Source organism: Hylaeus volcanicus, chromosome 8, assembly GCF_026283585.1.
Source record: "Hylaeus volcanicus isolate JK05 chromosome 8, UHH_iyHylVolc1.0_haploid, whole genome shotgun sequence".
Classification (NCBI taxonomy): domain Eukaryota; kingdom Metazoa; phylum Arthropoda; class Insecta; order Hymenoptera; family Colletidae; genus Hylaeus; species Hylaeus volcanicus.
Window position 1 is genome coordinate 2,289,461 of NC_071983.1, and position 22,782 is coordinate 2,312,242.

General features: G+C 44.7%; 2 protein-coding genes across 7 annotated transcripts in view; one reads left to right on the forward strand and one right to left on the reverse strand.

The window, feature by feature from the left end:
* Window positions 1-284: 284 nt before the first annotated feature.
* Window positions 285-1,453, reverse strand: LOC128881341 (MKRN2 opposite strand protein). The gene has a single exon (XM_054132291.1). The coding sequence runs from the start codon at window positions 968-970 to the stop codon at window positions 368-370; it is 603 nt and encodes a 200-aa protein (XP_053988266.1). The 5' UTR covers window positions 971-1,453; the 3' UTR covers window positions 285-367.
* Window positions 1,454-1,506: 53 nt separating this feature from the next.
* The window catches only part of LOC128881340 (protein-tyrosine sulfotransferase), a 154,468-nt gene continuing 133,192 nt past the window's right edge, over window positions 1,507-22,782 (forward strand). For 4 of the 6 annotated variants that reach the window (XM_054132284.1, XM_054132283.1, XM_054132288.1 and 1 more), the window contains exon 1: window positions 1,508-2,362. The gene's annotated coding sequence lies outside the window, so the exon portion shown is untranslated. Of the gene's footprint in view, window positions 2,363-22,782 lie in introns of all 6 variants that reach the window. The other 2 variants (XM_054132287.1, XM_054132290.1) reach the window with 1 other exon arrangement.

A 22,782-nucleotide genomic window follows, 5' to 3' on the forward strand; every position in this document is an offset into this window, starting at 1 on the left:
GTTAAGCCATTGCAAAAATTGTTTGTGATGAGTTTTAAAGTAAAAAACACGTGTTTTATTTTACAATATACTTTGTTAGTTATTGGGGAAACTGTTAGTGTTAACTGTGGTGCAATAACTACTACTCCGTCAAGTAAAAAAACTTTTTATGGTCTTCTGCCATTCCAGACACAATTGGTGATAAACAACAACGAATAGAGACAATTAGAAGATACAAAATAATTTTTTAAATAAACAAGTGAGGCTGATGGGTGTGTGTAATTTGGTAAAAAACAATATACATAAACGGTTTTCAAATATATTCCAGTAGATTACAAAAATTTGATTTCATATGTACAAAATACACTTTTAATATTTCATGAAGTTTTTATGTTATAAAGTAGTCATTATGTTCTAAGCTTTTGAACACAGAATTATATTTAACTGCTTCTTGAATTTTTGCCAATATCAGTTTGTCGCACATATTCTCTTTGCTTATGAATATCATATTCATATATTGCAAATTATTTATGAATTCTATGACAAAATTAAAACAGTTCATTGTAACTTCATCATAGTTGTCAGATCTCCATTTATTATCCTTTAGTATGGCTTGAAGTGTTTCATCCCAGTGATAATCCCAACATATAGGAGTTATCTTTAGTGCAATGCAATCTGTCCATTTGGAATGATCGTTTATTATTATACCTTGCTTGTCGTACTCATGGACAATTCCTTGAGAATTTGTGATTCCTATATGCAAATCGTTAAGAATAGAATACTCGTTTAGAAAGTTGCCCTGTGATGGTCTAACAACTACAGCAGCTGGTTGATAGATAGCATTTGTATATGGATACGGAATCAAAAATGGTTCTGTATTATAATTCGCAATAGACGATTGACAAATTGGACATATCTTTGGAACACTTTTGCAAAATATACTTTTGTTGCAACAATGTCGGAAACATAGTATTCCTGGATCGCGTGACATAATCAATTTTTAAACAATTCTGAAGGTAGTTTCATGTATCGTTACATTAAACTAACTTCAAGCCTTTTGACAGCGCCATCTACGGTAGAACGCCCAAGTTTGTCGTGAAGTAATAGTTTCTCTTTCTTTTACTAGATGGCGCAACTAATATTTTATCTACACAGTATGATGAACATCGGTAAAATAATATTAATTTTCGCGATATATCTATACGTAAACTTATGAGCTTATCGTATTGCATTATGCATTTTCTTTCTTGACTAAAGGTTACATTAACAATAAAACACGAAAAACAATCAAACCAGTTAGCTGGTGATATTTATTACCAAAAGAGGAAACTATTGTGCTACAAACTTGGACGTTTTTCCACCGAGGGCGCTGACGAAACGCTAAAGTTAGTTCGATCTGTTCGTCGCTAGATAGCTTCCCAATTCAGTATAAAAATTGTTAAACATCCAAATGAACCGAGGGATGTAAAATATGTATACTTACTATTCCAGTGCGAGGATGTTTCTCTCGTGCACCTTAAAGAAAACAAACAAACTAAACGAACAAATATTTTCAACTTTATAAAAAAACTTGTTTGACTTCCCTACAAAATCACGAGTCTGTGATAAATGTTGGTAGACAACTGCTTGCTAATATTTGCTAGATTTATACTTATTGCATAAGCACGGGAGATATCGAAGACATTAAGACGAGTGATATATTTCAGTGTAAGATGTGACCTGAAGAAAGTGTGTCTTAAAAAAGTTTCGTGGTTTCTCATATATCGTTTATTTTTCCCTTCCTGCGGAAGGACTTTTGCGGTCGCGCCGATCGCTTTCGACCGCGATTTCGATCGATAGTTACGATCACATTGGCCAATAGTTATACAGGAACTGATACCGCAGCAATCCTATCGGTACTAAATTAGATTATTAAATTAAATTAAAAAAAAAAACTACACGGTATTTCGAGGAATCGTGTAGCTCTAATATCGTTCCCATCGCTACCAATGATTACGCTCGAGTCGCGTGTTCCCGCCCTTCCCCCACCACTTAGTACGAGCGCGTGCCGCTGCGCGCGGCAGCGCTGGGATAGTAGCAGCTGATCCATGGTGCGGTGTGGACCAGTTGTGTCCGTGCTGCGTTTCCGCAGTGTGTTCGTACCGGTACGCGTAACCGACGTTTCACCTCGTCGGCGGATCTCGTCGTAGTGATTCTCGGTGCCTCTCTGAGCACTCGTGACAAGTGACTCGCCATCAGGACGCGGTGCTCGACCGATTCCATCGCTGACACGTTGCGAAACAGTGAAAGGTAACGAGGACGGACTAGGAGAGATCGAAGACGACATAGGAAGGAAGAGCAACGTGAATCGGCTGGCGGGCGCGCGTCCATCGCTAAAAACTGGGTGAGTGTCTTTCATTCCACGTTCCTCGGCGTACACGCACGATCCTCCGCGACGTTCGAAAAACGAAATCGCGAAAACGAATGGAAAATCGTCGGCACGTGGTCCGATATCGCCGTCGAGGATCGACGTACAAGGCGCACACGTGAGACTCGCGTACCCTTTAGAGGTGACTGACACCTGATGCGTCAATGACCACACCACGCGTACGGGTCGCGTGTACTGCGTCTTCCTTCGACTCCGTTTTAGAAAATCTTAATCGGATACGTGCGACGGGCCGATGGTTCGAAATGTCAAAGTCACCGCGTCGTTTTCGATTAAAGAGCCCCCCTTTGGTTCGTTTGCGCGCGATTAACGTGTCGTCGAACGGAGTAGATGGATAGATGTCACGCACGGATACGTATGCGTATGCGTATTTTTCAATCGTGGGATTCGTAGGAGTGGCGGGTCTCATCCCACGACAGACATTCTCCTAATGCGTATGTACGCGCTTAACGGAACGTGTCTTAAATCATCGGTACCCAGTGGTGCTCACTTTCTAGCGTTATCGTTTATGTTGTTTAATTTGTTAGAGGACGTGTCGGGCAAAATTTGACACATTCGGTTGTACTTCGTTTCTCCGTGTTTCTAACCGCTCCGATTTTAAATATACAATCAAAAGGTCATCGCTGAAATCCGTATGCGCGGATGTTAGTGTTTGAATTGTACAATTATTGTGTAACAGTTCCTAGGCAACGAAAACGAGGTTATCAGAATAACTGTTTAATAGAATAAGCGAACGTTGCGAAAGAGTCAGTGGTCGATAGGGTGTCTATTTTGAGAAGAATGGGAGCGTTAGAGGAACATCTGCGAGAGACGAAAGCATAAATATTTTGAAGTATACGTGAAACTTTGTTCGTGTAACATTCTTGGTACCTCGAGTTTTTGCTTTCGTCGTAGAGATTTGCTATGGCTCGCGCGTATAGTTGCACGTTCAAGGTCACAGCCATCGCAGAAACAACGTTCCGCGTATAATATTTACTCGTTAAGGAGCTTCCTCTTTAAAGGCACCGCAGGCTCTCGCGTAGTCTCCTTAAAACCATGTTCGAAAAGGTCAAGAGTGCATTGTCTGTGCATTCTTAACGCTCCGAAGCACTAGAGGATTCTAGATGTTTTGTTGGCGCAGTTTGTGGGCATAATAAGAGAGAGAAATTGGACAATATTTAACATTTAACCATTTGTGAACATAAGAATTTGCATAAACACTCCTGGTTCAGTTATGTACGTATAATTGAATATAAGGTCACAGAATTAATTTCTACACCTAGTATGTTAGCCACCCACAGTTGTCGTGTCTCTAACTCGTTAAGCGACAGGGTAAGCTTCGGGATAGTTGTCGGGAACGAGAGCTGCTCGTTTTCGAAACAATGAAATTTAAACGAAGCTCGCCCGTGCGCCAAAATTTCCATAAAGTTACGCGGTGAAAAGCGCCGGTGAAGCGTCCGGGGCTAAATATTTTTGCGTACGAAGCGACGGAAAAATTTATCGTTGAAAATAATTGCCGGTTCGCGCTTACGATGCACGCACTTTTATTTTCATCCACCTTTCAACCCGTAAAGGAACAAAGTATTGCAATCGTAGCAAATTTCGACTAACTTTTTGGCGGAAATGTACGTATCCAGGCGTTCGTATTGTTCAGAGAACAATTTTGTTTCGCTATTTAATTAAAACGTTATTCTAATTCCCTCGAGTTTACTCTAATCGTAACCGAATTTTCGTTTCCATTTCACTCAAGAGTCGCGTTAAACCGATATCCAGACGAGGTGCGACCTCATTCGTCGTTTAAAAGAGACAATATTCCCAACACCGCGGCTCGTGAAACTTCCCAACGTATTCGTCTCCGTTAATTTTTCCATTGGAGCGCTGGTTGCGTCCAATTAGCTGTCGGCCGGGCAATGGAGAGCATCGTATTTCGTCGCGGTCGCGTTTGTCGTCGGGAAATCGGTTCGTGGCTCGTTCTTTACAAATAATTATATCGTAAATAATGTTCTCGCGGCGAGTTTCGAATCGTCAACGGGTTTCCGACTGCGCACAATGAACCGATTTCCGATATTTGAACGCGATACACCGCCACGCTCGACAAGTTTGTCCATATACCTTGCTGGCCTCGCCGGGGGTTGGTTAACTAAGGGTTGAAATAACAAGAAAGTATCGAATAGTATTCGTGCAAAAACAGCTCGACTAAGCGAACTTCAACCTCATTTCCTCTGTTGCGTTATTAAGTCGATTTATTATTTACCCTTTTTATCGGTTGTTTCTTCGAGCGGTCTTTGATGCATTTATTATGCTTCTGTTCTGTTCATTATTTCACATTAGAGAAAATCCTCCATGACGGAGACTTCATTATTCATTAATGCTTCGGCCTCGCGTAAATCAAATTTAAAAAATTCCTATCTGACCGGCTTCAAGGTATTGTTTCTCACCTATTGTTCCCTTTGATTGTTGTTAATTTAACTCCGACCCCCGACTAAAGGATGGAAATCGTTAACGGTTCGTTCGGAGCGAGGCGACTTTTTCCTCAGCGTTTGAAAAATAATGAAATTGCCTGCACTTAGGACTCGCTCGGGTCGAAACACCCGCCAGAATGCACGGGGACATTTAAATGTCCTTTGGCTAGAATACAAAGGGCATTTAAATGTTCTCGTCCAGCTGAGAATGGATCACTGAGCAAGTGGAAGGGACTTGGGAACGGAAATTGGCAAACTTTTACTCGAGTAGTGGATAAGAAACGAAATTATAGTTGGAATGTATTCGAGTGGAAGGTTCAATTTTTTAAATACGGTTTATGTACTTTCACGTCTTTATTATTCTACAATTGATGAAACTATATACACTAATTATTAGGTGAAGTATAATTGTTTCACGATGTCGGCAGTGAAACTATGTATTAAGTAAAATTGAACTATTTTATATTTTTAGTTTTTGTTTAAAATATATTCGTCTATCTATCAAATAATTAAATAATATTAGACAATGCCAGAATGCTTATTAATCGAAAAATTTATTTAACCATATCGCAATTGCGATGTTTATCTTTTATCTACCCACAGCCTGTATCGCAGTAACAATACAAACCTGTTTCGTGTCACCGGTTATTGGACATTTTTATCGAGATAAGAATTTTGCCAATCCCCGCTCGCCACCATTAGAGATAACATCGATAGTTCGATCAAGCTCGCGCGAATTCGCTATTTTCTTTGGTGGATCGGTGCACGCGAAGAACCAATCTCTATTTCAGCGAATCGAACACATCCCGGGCAAAATCGAGTTCCATTACGAATTTGCGTCACAGCCACCGATATATCGCCCCTTCGATCTTAATTGCCTTTTCAATCCCGGAATGTTCATTCGACTATCGAAATTTCAATTAAAATCATCGCCCGTTCCGATTACCCGGAACCGTTCCTCCACCTATTGAAATCCCCTATTTGAACGGCCCTGGAGCACCCGTGAAACGATGCCGATCCAACCGGTTGAATCTGCTTAAATTTTCTTCCTTTCATACGTTAACGTCCAACATTTCATCCACCGACTGAATTAAAGTTCCCTTTAAAAAAAAAAGATACATCGGAGAGCCACGATTCTTAAATGCAAATTCTGCTCTATCCTTGAAATGAAAAATTCTTATATATAAAATTCTTATGTATCACACCCTCAGGCACTGTAGGTGTGTCTTCTAATGAAGTACAGTTATAGTACGGATTTAGCGAACCCGAGGTAGCCGAGCTTTTCGTAGGCCCGTTGGGTCTTACCCCTAGTAAAGACACCAGAATAGAAAAGTATGTAAACATGTTCCGAGAAAAATCTGGTGTCTCGTAATTTTTCAATATTTTTCAATATTTTTCAACGTAAATTTTATCAATCACACTTCAAAATGTGAACCACCCTATGTCCTTAATTTGAAGCTTGTACATTGGATAGTGTTTCCGTTAAAAATGTCCGAAACCGGACTCGCATTCGACAAGGTAGTTAGTCGGGGTAGTTACACGCCATAATACCTTGTTTGAAAAGATCTCGGTTGTAACGGGGGAACTCAATTCCAGGGTGGAACAAGCCAGTCGTTGTTAACGTCGTTAACGAATCATCAGTTCGCATGAGCAGGCCTGGCGATTATTAAATGGGTCGCACGCGTAAAACGCACGTTTGGTTCGCGTGCGCGCGAAATGCTCGTGGGAAGGCAAATTGCGGGGTGGCTCCCTGCTCGATTACCCCTTTAAACCTTCCATTTTCAACGCGTGCAACGCGAGTCCTGCTTTTCGCGTGATTTCTTTTTAATTTTTACATTTTCTCTTTTGCGGGACCCCTGGCCTTTACGGTCCGAGATGTATCGCCATTCACGAATTCTCGTTACATTTTCATCCTTCGGGAACTAGATTCATCATTTTATTTTAACCAGGCCGTTAATCAGAAACGCTGATATTCGTACAGCCGCGATCCAGGTTTCGCGCTACCGTGCTCACATGCTTGGAATTACACGATGCGTCGAAACCAGTCCGCCGTTTCACACTCGATTAATCTCTGACGCGAAAGCGGCGTACAGGTTTTCGCGCAGAAATGTTGCTCGATCGGTGCCACTTCCGATCGAATCGACCTGCGCTCCCCGTCTTTCTCGCCACGGGACCGGATGTAAACAACTCTGACGTAACGACATTCCAGTAATATCGCGAAGTTTCGCGATCGCGACACAGTTCGGTGCTATTAACCTTTAGATAACAGCCACTGATATCAATTTCGCACTCGTATTCGATAAAGTTCTTCCGGGACGGCTGTGATAGCCATTCGTAATATTTCGTGGAAAGATTTTCGGGGAATCTTATCTGTAGAATTGTCCAACCAAAAATATTGATACGATGAATCATCGACGATACCGTGATATTTCTGTGGAGCAGAGAAATTGAAGATTCGATTATTCGTTAGTGGGGAGCATCCATTTCTCTCTTCTTTTACTTTTTTACTTTAATCGTTTGTAGAATCGTAGATATCGTAAGGTCTTCGACAAAGGGTCGAGCAACAAGTCAGAGGCAATGGTTCCTCAGGGGGGGTGTTCTCCATCGATCACGTTCCTCAAGGGTGTGCATGCATCGAATACGACCACGACTGTCCCCCGGATCCCAGAACATGCACGCCTAGTGATTTATGTTTGGCCACGACGAATAACGGATCGTATCGTGCTCAAATATCGGAAATGTTAGCACTGCGGGCATTCCTAGGGGCGCGCGTAACACAAAGCAGCACCGCATATTTGCAAGGGTTGCGAGTAATCGGATATCCGTGCGTTGGACGCTACATATTACGTCAGGGCAATCGAATAATGTCATCGAACACTCTAAGAATGGATCGAATATTTCACCCTTTCGTAAACTTCTATTCGGAATTCAATTCAAGTTTCTATTAAAAATTTCGTTTAGTTTCGCGTGTTTCTCTTTTCCTCTACTTTGATAAATGATTCCAAGCTGAGAAACGTCTATACTTGGCACTCGAGACCGAAACCGTTTTATCCCTTTTCTTTTTTCTAAATAGAAAACTTATATATCTTCGGTTAAATTATTCCCACCGTCTAGCCTCGAGTTCCATTCAGGAGTTACGTGAGCGTGGAACAAACAGAAAAGACTCTTCCGCTGTCTGTTTAAATCGGCTTTCAGAATATTGCATTTCGGAGGACGTAATATGCTCGCGAAACGGTGCATTATTAGCTCTTAAAATTCTCTGCCTCGAGATAACCATCGAGATATTGTGCTTTGCCACGGAAATATTGCTGTGTCAACGACGTCTTGCAGTAAACCCGCGTACCTTCGTCGCGGTTGATATTGTTGCAAATAAAAAATCATCGCGACAGAGGACCGAGTATTTTCCTTTGATTTCTCGCAGTGCAAACATTGTCGAACGACCATATTTTCATTTAGATGGATCGGTGTAAACATCAGAGACCCGCTGAAAAATTATACTCGTATTTGTTAGATTTTCTACCGAACGGGAAAAACATCTATTTCGCGATATTATTTAAATATCGCGTGTTTACGCTGGGGAAACACCGTCGAAGTGACATATTGCGACATTAATATATTTAAAACTAGGAAACACGTGCAAAATCCCAACTTTATTTCACAAATGTTTAGATTTAGATTCTTTGGGTTGATATTTCGATATAAATAAACGAGATTCAAACAGGAATACATTTTTTATTTCGGTCATTGTTTACATGCCTGAAAACGCTTAGACCATTAGCAAGTGAAATCAACCAGCTCGAATCTCAGGCGTTTACAGTAAGTCTGCTAGATCGTTCGACTGACGATCCTTCGCGAGCTAGACGCGACGTTATCCGCGTCGTCAGTCATCGCCGTGACGCGCGTTTGCGAATCTCCTTTGTCTTTCGAAGCATATTTACCTAGGCGCCTCTCGGTGGCCTGTAACCGGCTGAATAATAGCTCAAACACCGTGTCGGCGGATTAGTACGCACGAGATAATCCAAAGTGGCATCTGGGGCGCGAGCGAATCCGACGCGAATTTTGGCTCGCGCGGAGGGAACGAGACGGCGAACCAAACGCGGACAACGAGGTAATTGGATCGCGGTTCCCTTTTGAGGGGAATCCGTCTGGCGGATGCCTCTTTTAGCTCGGTTTGTTCTCCGTCGTTTATTTGTCCTCGCACGTTCCATCGGAGCGCGGAATTCGGAGCCGCGAATGGGACAGGCCTGCGGAATTGAGTCGGCCGCTTGTCGAGGAACTGTCCACTGAACGCGCGCAGTCTTTTTGTGTTTTCCCTCTTCGCGGACGAGGGTTTCGGACCTGGCGTTGGAAACGCTGGAAAAATACCTTGCTCGAGACTTGTTTAGAAACACTCTTCGAACGAGTCGGAGCGGAATTAATTCACGGCTGCATTTCGCGTTTGGCGATAGAGTGGATTCGGACGCAAATTGTAAAATCGATTTAAAGGCGCAGCTGAAGACAGCGTTCGTTATTTAGATTTACCGCAACATACGGAACCGAAATAATATCAAAAACGGTACCACCCTAAAAGTGGCAGACCTTTCGAGTGCGGTAAATGTACCCACTCCATTTTATTTCGTCTTTTTAATTCTCCGCGTACTTTGCAAGCGTGGAAATCAGCCTCGGTAGAGATGCTCGCGAGGTCCTTGCATGATTTACGATCCTCGAACGTTCGCCAGAGGTTCTCGTTGGCTTTGTTACCAGTTCCTCCCAGTCTGTACACATTCTTCGAACTCCGTGCCTCGAATGTATCCTAGGTTCGCGTGTTTCGTCGAACTCTAACTTGTAAAATATTGAATACCGGGATATAGGAACGAGGTACGCGAGACTTTGAACGGAAAGAACGACCGTATCGAATCCACGGTGCGTTTGAAAGTAGCCACTTCCGAATTACCTTCAATTTCCCCGTGGCTTCGAGGCCGGAAACGGCCTTCTGATTCGAATGTCCAGCCGTGGAACTCGATGTTTACGTGTCGTTGCACGTTCCTTGCTCGTAGGGCCGCTCGATTTACTAGCCGCGGAACTCGCTTGAATATCGAGCGTAGGACTTTGGCAAGCGCTTTCGGAAATTTAAAAGTATAAACAGTTGTACCGATGTCTCTTGCAGTTACGGGAGGATTTAACCCCGTGGACCGATGCTTCTTAAACTCGGACCACTTTTCGTGAAACGGGATCATCAACGAGCTCTACTTTCGTTCAATTTAATGATACATGCAGCGGCATATTTGCAGTAATTTTGTGTAACGGATCGCATTCTCCTGACTACGTGAAAATTAAATAGATTAAATAGACCATCCGAATATTTTGAATAATGCAACCACGCGCAATGCGACTGTCATCTATAATTCATACTTCGTTCGATTGCACGAACAGTGGGAAATTATTAGCGATTAACGAGCAGTCCTGCTTGTTATTTAAACCCCAGTGGAACATTTTTACGCGGTTATTTGTGCGCAAAGTACTGCCCTTCCTCAACAAAATATTAGATCTGAATGTTTTGTAGATCCAACGACATTCGCGTTTACTCGTCACTTACCATTCCCGTTTTCTTATCGTCGCCTATTTCGAGACTCCCCAGGTAACAAAAATAGAACGGGGTATCTCTTTATGTTCGGCGAACTAACGTCTTTCCTTCGCAACTGGGGCAAAGTAGCGAAATTGTTTCGAACGTGGCTAAATTTCTCGGGAATCGTTGTTGCCCCATTCGGTTCGTCCCCCTCCTCGTCCGAGGGCCGTTCAACTTGAAATTTCCCAAAGTACACGGGGACAAAGTGGCTGTAACCGTGCGCCGCACAGTTCAGAAATACACCTCGCGAGGTACAAACATCGAGCTTGCTCGCAACACAAGGGAAACCTGGCGAAAGAACGACGACCGAGTTCGCACACTGCCAGTTTTCCACTCCTCCTCCCTTCTCCCTCCATCCTCCGCAGTTTCTCTATTCCGCGAGCAAGAGGCGCCCAGGTTCCACGACGGTGTTTCGCTTTTACGTTCCCTTAACAACGAGGAGTTGCACTCTCGTCCCTTATTTCCCCGTGCGTTTCCTGCTCTTCGACGAGACCACCCTTTCGCGAACTTCCTCAACCCCGTTGTCGACCTCGAGAAATTCCCCCGTGGACGATTCCGCGAGGGAACGACCGCGGCCGCGGTCTGTTAATCGTACACCCTTTAAGGGGCACACATTTTCTTTTTACCAATTTCGTGCCAAGTTTTACGAATTGTTTTGCAGCCAAAGTGCTCGACATGAATTTTTGAAATGTATTACTGTCTCGGAATTGATATTTCGAAACTCGAAATTGCGCCGAGTCTCTCGACGCTAAATTCGAACGTGCGTCTCAACCGTTCCAGCACTGTGGTAAACAACTTTTTTTCGTACCGTGCCGACGCTTGTTGTCTCCTTGAAGCCAATCAGTCGGTTAATGTTACAAAATAAGCGAGACCTTACACTTGTCCTGGTCGATTTGTTTACTAGTTAGGAATAATACTCCGCGTCGAGTAGAGCAGGATTCGACATGGTGGCGCGATTGTAACCACCTCTGGTGGTTCGAATCGATCGAAACCGTAACGAATGTAATAAACTATTTTTTTCACCTAGAAGAGAAAGACTACTACCCTCAAACGTCATCGAATTTCCAGAGCGTCAAACTAGACTTTCCTTCTTCAAAGGGAATAGAAAGAGGGTACAAAGAAGTCGTTTTGGGGTCACTCGTTGAACCCGTGGCGGAAAGTCATCTCCCCAACGGACACGCCGTTGGGTCTCCGTTGCAAATTATTTCTTCGTTGGCAGGCTAATAGGCTGCCGAAAATTACGCAGCGCGGTGCGCACAAAGCAGCCTCCGCGGTCCATTGTAACGGACAAAGGGAATCAGGATATGCCAGAAAAGGAGCGAAAATTGGATGTGTTCCAGGGCCTTTTTGCGAACCCCTCGACTTACGTTGCTCGTGACAGGCTACTCTTTATTTTCGACGCTGTCGATACACCGTAACCCGTTGATACGTTGCAACGAAACAAATTTAAAAAAAAATAAAAATAAAACGGAAACGAAGAGGCAACGAGTGCCGGAGCTGTTCCAACGCCAGAACCATCTACTTGGAGCGTCGGTAAACAGAAAAATGGGGTACCCAAGAACTCTCACCGGAGGTGTAGTATCCCCTTAATCGCTCCTCCATTCTTCCGTTTCCGGTCCCACGCGTTGTTCCTCCGTCCACCGCGGGTGTATTAGTCGCGGGTGGTGGTGCGCACAATGAAAGCTCCTTAAACAAAGTCGAGTCGGAGTCCTTGGCGCGAAACACCGAAGGTCCGCGAGACACCGGGGAGTTTAACATATTCATTATAGTCCCCGGCGCCTCCCTCGCCCCCGCCGCTGCACTCTCGCTAATGCCTGGTATCTCTCTGGCCAGGCTAAAAGCGGAACCGAGAAACTCCATTGAATTTTCGAGACGACCAGAGTCGTCTGTATGGAAACGAAACGAATGGAGTTTGCCGGGGTTCACGGGGATCTGAAAACGAATGGGGGTTGGAAAGGCGGGGGCGGGGGCGCTTGGAAATACTTTACGAGATGTTTAGTACTTTGCGCGACGGTAGTTCGAGACAGGTGTATGGCGGAACTTCGATAGCTGCGGGAAAAGGGGAGGATGAAAGCTCGTGCAAGTATAGAAGTAGCCAGAGATGAGAACTCCGAACAATGGCACGGTCTTTGCTTCGATAGAAGCATCTGTAACGGGTGATAGGGTTACTCTTTATTTTGCTCGAGTTCGCGGATGTTGATATCGAACATTTATTCAACGTTAGCGAGAAGATGGCCTTCAAAGAGGGAGCTTTTTATAGGAAAAGATCTTTCGAATAAAATTCTATCGGAAGGTATACCGAACAATGTATTCTCAAAATAGATATCGAAATCTTCGTCTTAGATTCTTTTTCAATTTCCTCTTCGAACGACCGATAGAAAGTTCCGTGTAGAAGTTTATTTTAAAAAATACCCATTGAATTATTCCATGGTACGTTATCGTCCAACCTCTCTAGCCCTCGCCAGAATCCCTGGGGCAGCTGGCGAGGTTCCCCAATGAACAGAATCGGAAGAAACGGAACTTGTTGCTAGGTTACTAGAAATCGGGAGGGTTCTGCCAAACGAGGCGACGTATTTCGGCCGTAGTTGTCTGTTGGCGGAATTTTCGCGTCGCGACCACGGCGCGTGATTCGAAATGTACAATTACGGTCCCGATGCCACCCAAGGGACGCTGCAACTCGCTCGTCGGTAACACGAAACGGTCCTTAACGCGGGACGTCACAGGATTACGCCGTGCAAGGATGGAAGGTCTACAGGGCACCAGAGAGCAATGGACTGAACGCTGATTATGCGTGGCTCGTCGTTTCTGGCAGCGAGTTAACGACGAAATGTAGCTAGCGTATTTAGCGTTGCGTTACGTTCGCGACGGAAATATGTTAATGGACGCCGCACCGGAGTTTCCGGTTACATCTTCAATTTCGCGTCACGAGAGCGTTATTTAGTCGTAATTTCGCTCGTGAGAGGCGCTCTGGGTTGTTACGGGGAAAATTTTAGTATCTTTACCGCTTGTACGAGGTGGGTAAACTGAGTCGAAATGAAAATTAGAAGGTACATGAATCTTTTAAGGGAGCTCGTTTGAAGTATTTTTTTGTTTTAGCTTTTTTAAATGACGGTTTTAGCAGTTCCAAGACGATTTTAGGTGGGTCTATATATATGCATAAACCGAGTTATAGCTCGACTGTACATAGTTATAGTTTATATATAAACATGTATAGTTTTAAAGAACATATCTTCGTTTATTCCGGAATTCTCGTGGACTCTGTTAAAGTTAAAAATTAATTTCACGATCGTCACTTGAGCTGGACTCACACATTTAAGATTATATCAAAGTTCGACGTGTTAGAATCTCTGGAAAAATGTCCAACATTTTAAGACACCTCCGAAGCGACAGGGATGACTTTGTAGCAACCGGAGAAGCAAACTTTGTGGCAGCTCTAGGGACACAGCGTAAATGTTCAATCCTAGTTCGACCTTTTCGTCGATTCTAACTCGTTTCGATCCTCCAAATACCAAGTCGTTCGGTTCGGTGGTAAATCTCGGAAAGAACGCGTCGCTAGACAGGATATCTAACGTTCCCCTCGCGAGTCCTCTCCTCTCCAGGGACGAATTACGTAATTCGCGAACCGTTGCGATCTCCATTTTCCAATACCGTATCGGTAATACGGGAAGCCATGCATCAACGTATCGCTGGTTGTATCTGCGCGCACGTTGCACGAAGGAAATCGACTTGCACGCCTGTCTTACCAAATTGGAGCTGCATCGCTCGCGAGTTACGTCAAGTACAGGCAGCGGCGACATACATCATGCCACTGCACTCGGAAATGTGTCTAACAGGCGCAGGATCGCGGTGACCCATTAGGAAACCCATTCTTTCTGGTTGCTCGAATACGGATCATTCTCTTCGATGATCCTTCTCTTTAAACATTTACGATGCGATGTATTCTAAATTCGAATGAAATGGACATGAACAATTTTGAGAAGCATGTGATGCACAAACATGTAACGTCGAAAAAATTAATTACGAAGTGGATAACATTCACCAGCTGCACCTTCTCTAGAGCATTAGAAATTTTCTTGAAGGAAGAGAACTTGGAAGCCCTACTATAGCTTCTTTTTCAAACGGAGTACGCACACCGAGGTCTAGCGAGGCCATACCGATTAAAAACAAATAACGCTAACGAATAAGATGAAAAATCTTCTCTTGCAAGATTTCTACATTGGAGACGGTTGAATTTTCCTAGATCACGAGTGGAGCACGCTCGTGGCGTCGTTATTTCCAGATGTAGCATGATTCCGCACTCCAACCAAGCCACGGGAGGCAGTTGCACGGGTTCGCGAGGGGAAGTCCCCTCGCCCCGAATCGATCCATCGCGGCTCTTTGTCGTCGCGTTTGCTCGAGAGATTTCAGTTATCTCGCAATTTCCCCGCGAAGATACGCGCGTCGACCGTAAAACTCGATAATAAAGTCGCCGAAGGATGAAGATCGCTCGGCCCGAATATGCTCGTTAAAGACTGGTCGCCGCGTGTAAATGATCATCAATGAGTCGCGAGCTCTTTTTACGACTTCGTTGAAACGTTCGCCTCGTGCTCATTTGGAGTCGACTACTCGATTCGATTTAAGAGAAATATAAAAGATACTCGAGCTGCGCCAAAGTACAACTCCTACTCGGGTTCAAAATTGGCGTAAATCGTCACTGTATATGCTATACGTTCGTTTATTATTCAAACAAGATGTTGCTAGTTTTTGGCTTCTATCTTCCCGTGGATTTTCTGAGTCTGATCCGTAGATATTTCGCGTTCAGTATTCCAAGTTACGATGTCGCCTGAGATTTACGTTCCGATTGACATCGTGCCCATAATCGGAGGTTTGCGACAGCCTTGAAACTTCCGTTCCATTGTTCCCCGAGTAAAAGCAACGATAAACAGAGCCAGTCGCGAATGGGGGTGGCACGTGGTCCGTGAATCGAGTCGATCGATCGACACACCCCCGCCGTTGGAACCGTAATTCGATTTTCCTTGTTCATTCACCCTGTCGAGCATAATCCAATGGCGCCCTGGCGACCCTTTTGACGTACGTTTAACCATTTTCCGAGGGTTAATTCGATGAATCAACCGTGTCAAGGGCCTAAAACATTTTTGAAAGTGTTCCGCGAGTTTGTTACGAATTATCGAGGTCTCTGTTTGGAAGGTAGACCGCGAATGGAAACGTTGTTTAATTTTTTCATTACCACTTATATTCCATCGTTAAACGAAATGCAAACTGACCAAAATTATGATAGTTCACAAAGAGACGAATATTTTTCATTTACAACTTCCGAGTCGCGTGAAAAATTCCATAAAAATCGCCACGTCATGGTCGACCCATGTTCCTCGATAGCGCTACTTTAGTCCTCGCGTGAAAAACGAGCACCGCGTAAACTAAGTCAAATGCGAGTGGAACGACCGCCATCTGTTTCCCTGGGAAACAACCAGACGTACGCGCGTCTGATGAAACGAAGCATTTTTCCCGTGTATCGCGTCCTCTTAAACTGATGCACGATATGAACGTACAAAAAATGAGTCGCTAGTTAGAGCCACGCTTTCGGAAGAACCGCGGAGAATATAAATTGTCGGTGCGAAGCATTGCGAACGGCTAGCCATGTTTCCTAAGTAAATAGCCGCTCGTGCTAACGCTGGAACATCTCTATCGCGACGGACAGAGAGCTATGGCGTACTACGTGCGAAATGCAAGAGGTTCACTCGCACCGTTGATCCAAAAGAGCGATTCGATGAAAGCGCAGGACCAACCCTTCCCTGTAACAATTTTTTCCATCCAGCTTGTCCTACTTTCCGGAATCACCCTTCGTACCAATTTCGTCGTGGCGCTTCTCCACCCAGCTCGCGGTTTGCCTAGATGGAACCTATATGGAATCGTAACGATCCTCAGCGTTCGCGCGAAACACGGAATCCGGCATCGAAATCGTCGCTTTCGAAGGGAAGCAACAGTTGCAGACGGCGAGCCGTTCACGCGAATCCGTGCAAAGTGGCTTCGCGGAGAAGCAACCGCGTGTGTACCGACTGCTTTCGAGGACGATGCCAGCCAGGAGCCGGAAACGACGGTTGGCTCGAACCCATTCCACACAGTAAATTATAGATGTGCTCTCGAGCGAGCTGAGCCCCCGAAATTCTAGCCACTTCTTGCCTACTCTTTATGCCCGTGCACGCGCAACCTTTATTGACGAACTTCGCATACGGCGGAAGAATGCTCCGCGACTCCCTATTTTTATCATTTGAGCCATTGTTCCCGCGATTTTTGGGCTACTTCGGCTTTTCTTCCTCTGCATCGAAACTCGAATGCCGAAGATGGATGATTTCTGATATCGAAGCTCACGTTTCGGGTTAATAGAGAGTCAATAATTTGTTTTGCTGGCTATTCGTGAAAGATATAAAGCGGGGCGATTGTTCTCAAACTTAACCTCGTAGATTCTTTTGTTGAACATGAAAGTTTTCAGTACGAAGATGAGTCAGAGCTGAAACTTGAAATAAAAATTGACCTAATTCGCCCTAAGAAGGCAACGAATATGCTAATTCGAGTTTATGGAGTCATAATGTACGGTAGTAGAAAAAGTAGGATAAAATACGAAGATTATACGAGTAAATTGGAGTTTATAGAGTCATAATATAAGTTAATAAAAAAAGTAGGATAAAACATGGAAAAGGCGAAAGTGAGGTGTCACGTGAAACGTGGAAGAAGAGAACAATGTGCGGCATGTTTAAAAGAAGCGCGCTTTAGAGTGGCGCAAATCGCATTTATATTCCCTTTAGGAGAGCCGGAGCGAGAAGGAATCGATTGAACTTAAGCAGGCGTGAAATTAGTCGGCACTAGTTCGCACGGTTACTCGAATTAATTGAAACCATCGTTATGTCGGCTGTGATACACGTTGCGCAATAATGCGTTCCACGAGGACGATTATCGGGGAAAACGTAAAACCAACAACGGCGAGGAGAACGATATGACAGATAAAAATGCTGCGGCAAACGTAGGAAAGTGATTCTACGCTGGATTTAATTACTTGATCGCGATACGATTACTATGATGCTTCTATTCGATTAGATCGGCGCGATTATATTAACGCAACTGATTTCCAGTAATGATATTTAGATGCTATCATTTTTTATTGCGTCTGCTATTCAGTCGTTCTCATTTCCAACCAACGAGTATACGTTTATATTCTTACATGTTCTCGCATGTTTCGTATTTCGTAGTACATCTTTCGCGCTTCTCAATTTACATTACAAATTTCATTCCACATTTCACGCTCCACCCCGAGCGTCTAACCGTATTATTACTTCGCTCCACTCTTCATTACATTCGTAACTTCCGCACCAATTACGCTCTTCCCAGCGCGAAAGTTGAACGAGTTCCGTCCTTTCGCGGAACAACGCAGGAAACAGACGTTATGTTCGGTTTACAGAAGCCCCTAGCTTCGGATTTAGCTTGGCGTTGTCGCGACGTACACTTTATCGCGAAAACCACTGTGTATCCCCGAGCCGCGCGATACCGGTTGGTTCAAGATTCCTCGGGAGCGTCGGGAATTCCGCTCACGGAACGCTCGTTGTAACGAGTCTGCAACTTCTTTGGCGTCTAGATCGCGCACTTGCCTCGTGGCAAGTCATTGTTCACAGGGGGACAGAGAGAATGGGGGGATGGTTTGTTGCACGATGTCGTGTTCGCCTTTGTGACGGGTACGCGACACACGAGAGGGTTACGTTGCGCGCTGACATCCGTTCTCGAACGTGTTCCTGCCACTCGACGCACGCATCGCACGCTCGTCACGTAGCCGAGATCTTCGAGGGGCTCGGTTATGAAAGCTGCGGCCTGACGACGAACGTCAAACACCGAGACCGAGGAACACAGAGGGTGGATTCGATCCCCGTGCAACCCGGCGCCCTTTAGGCGACGTTAAAAGCGACTCCGGGGGAAATTATGCGCGCGTTGGTGGCGAGGTCACTGGTATCGATACTTTTCTGGTACAAAATTCACCGAGAGAAGTCTGTTTTTGGGTGTCGTACGAAAATCAAAACTCGGTCTTGGCGAAGAGAAAGAATAGAGTTGAAACTCTCGAGTCTTTAGGGTTCTATTTTGAACTATTCGCAACGAATGGACGGACGATTATAATTAAACGCGAAACGTGAACCGAATATCTATGTAGTAAAGTGCTACGTTCGCAGCGGTCGCGTCTTAATACTTCCATCTAGACTCGATTTATGCATCGAGTTCCACGTCGCTTAAAAATAGATGGGATCCGTCGCGAAGGGACTATGTCAGCCGAAGGTAGCTGACTCCAGAGAAATATTGCGATACAGGAAAAGCCACGATAGCCTCGAAACCCGCCTTTAGCGACGAACGGAGCAGAAAGTATAGGAAAATTTCTAAAGCCTCAAAAGAAGTAGGGTAAATTTGACGGGGTAATCGAGTGTTTAAAAGAGGTAGCGGGATAAGGTCAATCACGTCTTTCTCAATCAACCCTCTCTTCCGATTACACCGCCATATTCAATCTTCTAAATCACTTGTCCTACACAAGTTAACGAACTGGAGTCGACAATTTAGTATTAAGAAACTAAAATAAGCCTTCGCGCTGCAATCAGAACTGTGACCCCCCCCCCCCCCCTCCCCACCGGCAGATTGTCACGCTCGAAATAATTTCTGTCTCAGCCGTTTAACAAACATTAAGGTTTCCAAATGCTCGGTATTTTCCGGAACACTCCAATATTTCTCGGCGAACGAATGAATTCGCCGATGCACGGAACGGTTTTCCTTCCGAGCGCGGTAGCTCTTGTTTCCTTCCCACCGTAAAAACGATCCACGACCGGGATTAATCTCAACTGAAATTCAATTCGAGTCGGGGAATTATTTATCGAGGAGATCCGAAGCGACGCGTGATCGCCGAACAGAGAGAGACCCCACAAATCGCGGAGGAACACGCGAGCCGTCGCGCCGGCTCGAATTAGTGGTCGTTCGTGGAAGAACGAATTACGCAAGTCGAGCACGATAGTTTGGGCGCGATCGACTTCGATTTTAGGCCGCAGTAAATCTTGGAAACGCTAGCTCGTCCGTGGCGAATGGAATCGACCTAACGGATAAGGTTTCCGACGAAAGGGCGCGTCTACAGCCGCGCGAAACGATGATTTATGTTTCTTTAACGATACATCGACTGTCTTTCGAGATTTACGGCCGCGTCCTTCTTTTACTTTATTGTTCCCATTCGTAACTCCCGTTTGATGATAAATGGTAGCTAAGCGAAGGCATCGTTGACACTTGATTCGTTATTTACACGTAATAAACGAATACATGGAAACTAGCAAATTCCTAAAAAATGAACCTATTAGAATTTCTCACGTGCGATAATTCACGGATTCGAATCATCCTCCGGTAGGTGCTTTGCGAGACGCTATCCGAAGATCGATAGAAAACATTAAACACGAGCGACTAATGGCACCCCAGCTATTATTATTAATGCGCGTTTCCGTTGGGTTTCAGCAGAAACTGAAATCGCATGCAGCACGTACGCGGCAAAACTAAATCAGATCGAGTGTACCGTTTCTTAACCGAGCGATTTCGATAATGCCCCTCGCGAAACTCGAGAATTGCTCTCGCCCATTAACCGCCCCGTAATTCATAGATGCATGAATTATTCCACGTGTTGCTCGAAATACGTTTTAGTTAATACGGCCCCCGGAATAGTTGGGCTAAATTAATCGAGCGTAATTGTCCGAATTGTTTGGAACTGCTCCACCGCGAATCGGGGCACGACTCGGTCTTAATTCGCGCGCAGTAAAATCGAAAGGGTCGGGGGCAACCATCGTGTCGGCGCAATTAGATCGACGGGACCGCGATTCCCCTAGGACTTAACATTTACGCACGGTTGGATCGACCGGACGGAGTAGTCGCGAGATAGATCAACGACCGTGGACTCTTGGACGCGTGGAATTCAATTGCATTTAATTAAATTGCGTCCAGCTCCCGTCACGGCGTTTCGGAACGTCAGGACCGCGGTGGAAGGTAGGAATATAGTATACCCATTTTTCTTTTATACCTGGGGAGTTCCAGAATAGTCGCAGACGAGAGAACGAAGTTAGAAACTGTGGGGAATTTTGTATGGAACGTGGGATATACATACATATGTAGGTCCTATAGAAGTTTGTAATTTACAATCTTTTCGAAAGGAAGTGAAAGACTGACAATGCTAGATTAGCTAGATGTCTCTTCGATCAGACTTTTCCTGCTTATCCATCCTTATCTAACACCCCGAGTACCTTTTCACCTGATGAAGAAAATACTGAAGCGTTTTTACATCAAACTTGAACTAGACTCGCACGCGCAGAGGCTTTAGATCAGCCGGAAAAGACAATTTAAATGGCAAACATCGAATGGTCGAAGTGCGTAGTAAACGCTCGAAGGAGGGTTAAACTCGCAGTGACCGGATCTGTGTGGCAACGTTCCGCATCGTTGTTCATTGTTTCATTGAAGATCGTTAACCGTTGTTAGCGGTTGTTCGTCCGCTTGTCAGCGTCGGTTTGCGGACCGCCGCAGGAGCCGCGTAACACGCGGCAAAACCGTTCCGCCATGGGAACCGCAATCCGCTATTGGCTGCAAACGTTTAACGCGCGGCAAAAACACAGTCGATTCGCAACGGCCAGATGCGTACCTCGATCCTGCGTGCTATTGAACCCGTTCAGCAATTTAAAAATTCGTCGAAGGGGAGGAAGAAGAATTCATCCATTGTAACAAATACGATACGGAGAAAAAAAGCATACGTGCAAGACTGATGAATTATAACAAGCAAGACTGGGCCAATAGGTACTATAATTAATCTAAAATAGATTACGTACTTTTATAAAATAGAGAAACAAACAATCGTACTGCCGAATAGAAAAATTCCATTTTCGAATAGTCCTTCCAGAAGAATTCACGAAACGGTAGCTTGCATGGATAGTATATCCGGATCGATCGGATTGCAGGGGAGCCGTGACGAGATAAAGCGCATTGTAAATCATGGATAACCCTCTGTGGAAGATAAACTTTAATTAATTCCGATAGAGGCGCGGCGCTTGATTCTCTCATACATTATTCTAAATAAGAATGCTAGATCAGCCACTAAATCCACGCTCGTCGAGGGTTATCGCAGTTTAATCCCTCCCCGCCGACTAATGACTCTTCCAGGAGAGGAATGGGGGCTGTTATAGCTCGACTTGGCTGAACTTGGAGGAGCAACGCTAATAATAGTGGCAGGGAATCCGCTCCAGGGTCTCGTTTGCAGACTCTTCGGTGTTCAAAATCGTCATCGCGCCGCAAATTGGCACGCGAACGCGTTTCTCTTGAGGAGGACTGCCACCAGTCGCTGTAATTTCGCGGTTGGGGGGGCGTACTCGGCTTACCTGGTGACAGCTGCCGGGAAATATGACGGGAATCACGCGTACAAAGCACCCGGAGAGATCGCGAGTGATTGGCAATCTTGTTGCTGAAACATCAAGCTCGATCGGGACGCGAAACAAAGGGAGCGTATGACGTTGCTGGAATAACGATCCATTGTTCGAATTAGAACATTTTTGTTTCGTCGTTAGTCTGCGCGAGCTAATGAAACCGAACGTTCTAATTTTGTTCTTAAAAAAACACGGTCTCAAGACACAGAAGAACTGAAACAATTAATTCTAAAGGCGAAGTCTGCATAGGATACGTGAATTTTCGTATCGATTCCGTCTATCTCGGGTGGGATTGAGTTTTAAAAGAGTTCCACAGACGTTTAGCATCGCGAGCCGCTAAACGCAAGTTTGTCACCAAGTTCGCCGACACGCACCACTCGCGTTTATTTATCGCTCGTGGGCGTAGCGCGGCTCGACGATGCATTTTAAGCGCAATTCTTGCGGGGAATCACAGTTCTACGGTCACCAGGGACGGAATTAGCGATGATTTGTTTGCATGCGAGGGCAATTGTACAGAGAAACACGCGCAGGCGTCGTGGCTCCCATTGGCGGGGCCTGTGGTTCGAATAACTCTCCATAATATCCTCTTTTTTTTTGGCGAGATAATGTTGCAAGCGGTCAGATTTTTATATAAGCTCGTGATTTATGTTCTAGTATACGCGCGCACACTACGATAAAACCAGTGGCGTACTTTATGCGATGCAAACGAGGATTTATTTATAAATTAAACGTATATTTTTGAGATACTTCAACGATAGTTAAAGGTACGATATTAACACATTCGCGACCGCTGACGTAACTTTACGTCACTTCGAATTCTATTCCTGGTACCTGTTTGAAAATATGAAAATCTTTTTATTTTATACACTA

Coding starts and splice junctions, on each gene's coding strand:
- LOC128881341 (XM_054132291.1), bottom strand. CDS start 970: ATGTCACGCGATCCAGGAATACTATGTTTCCGACATTGTTGCAACAAA.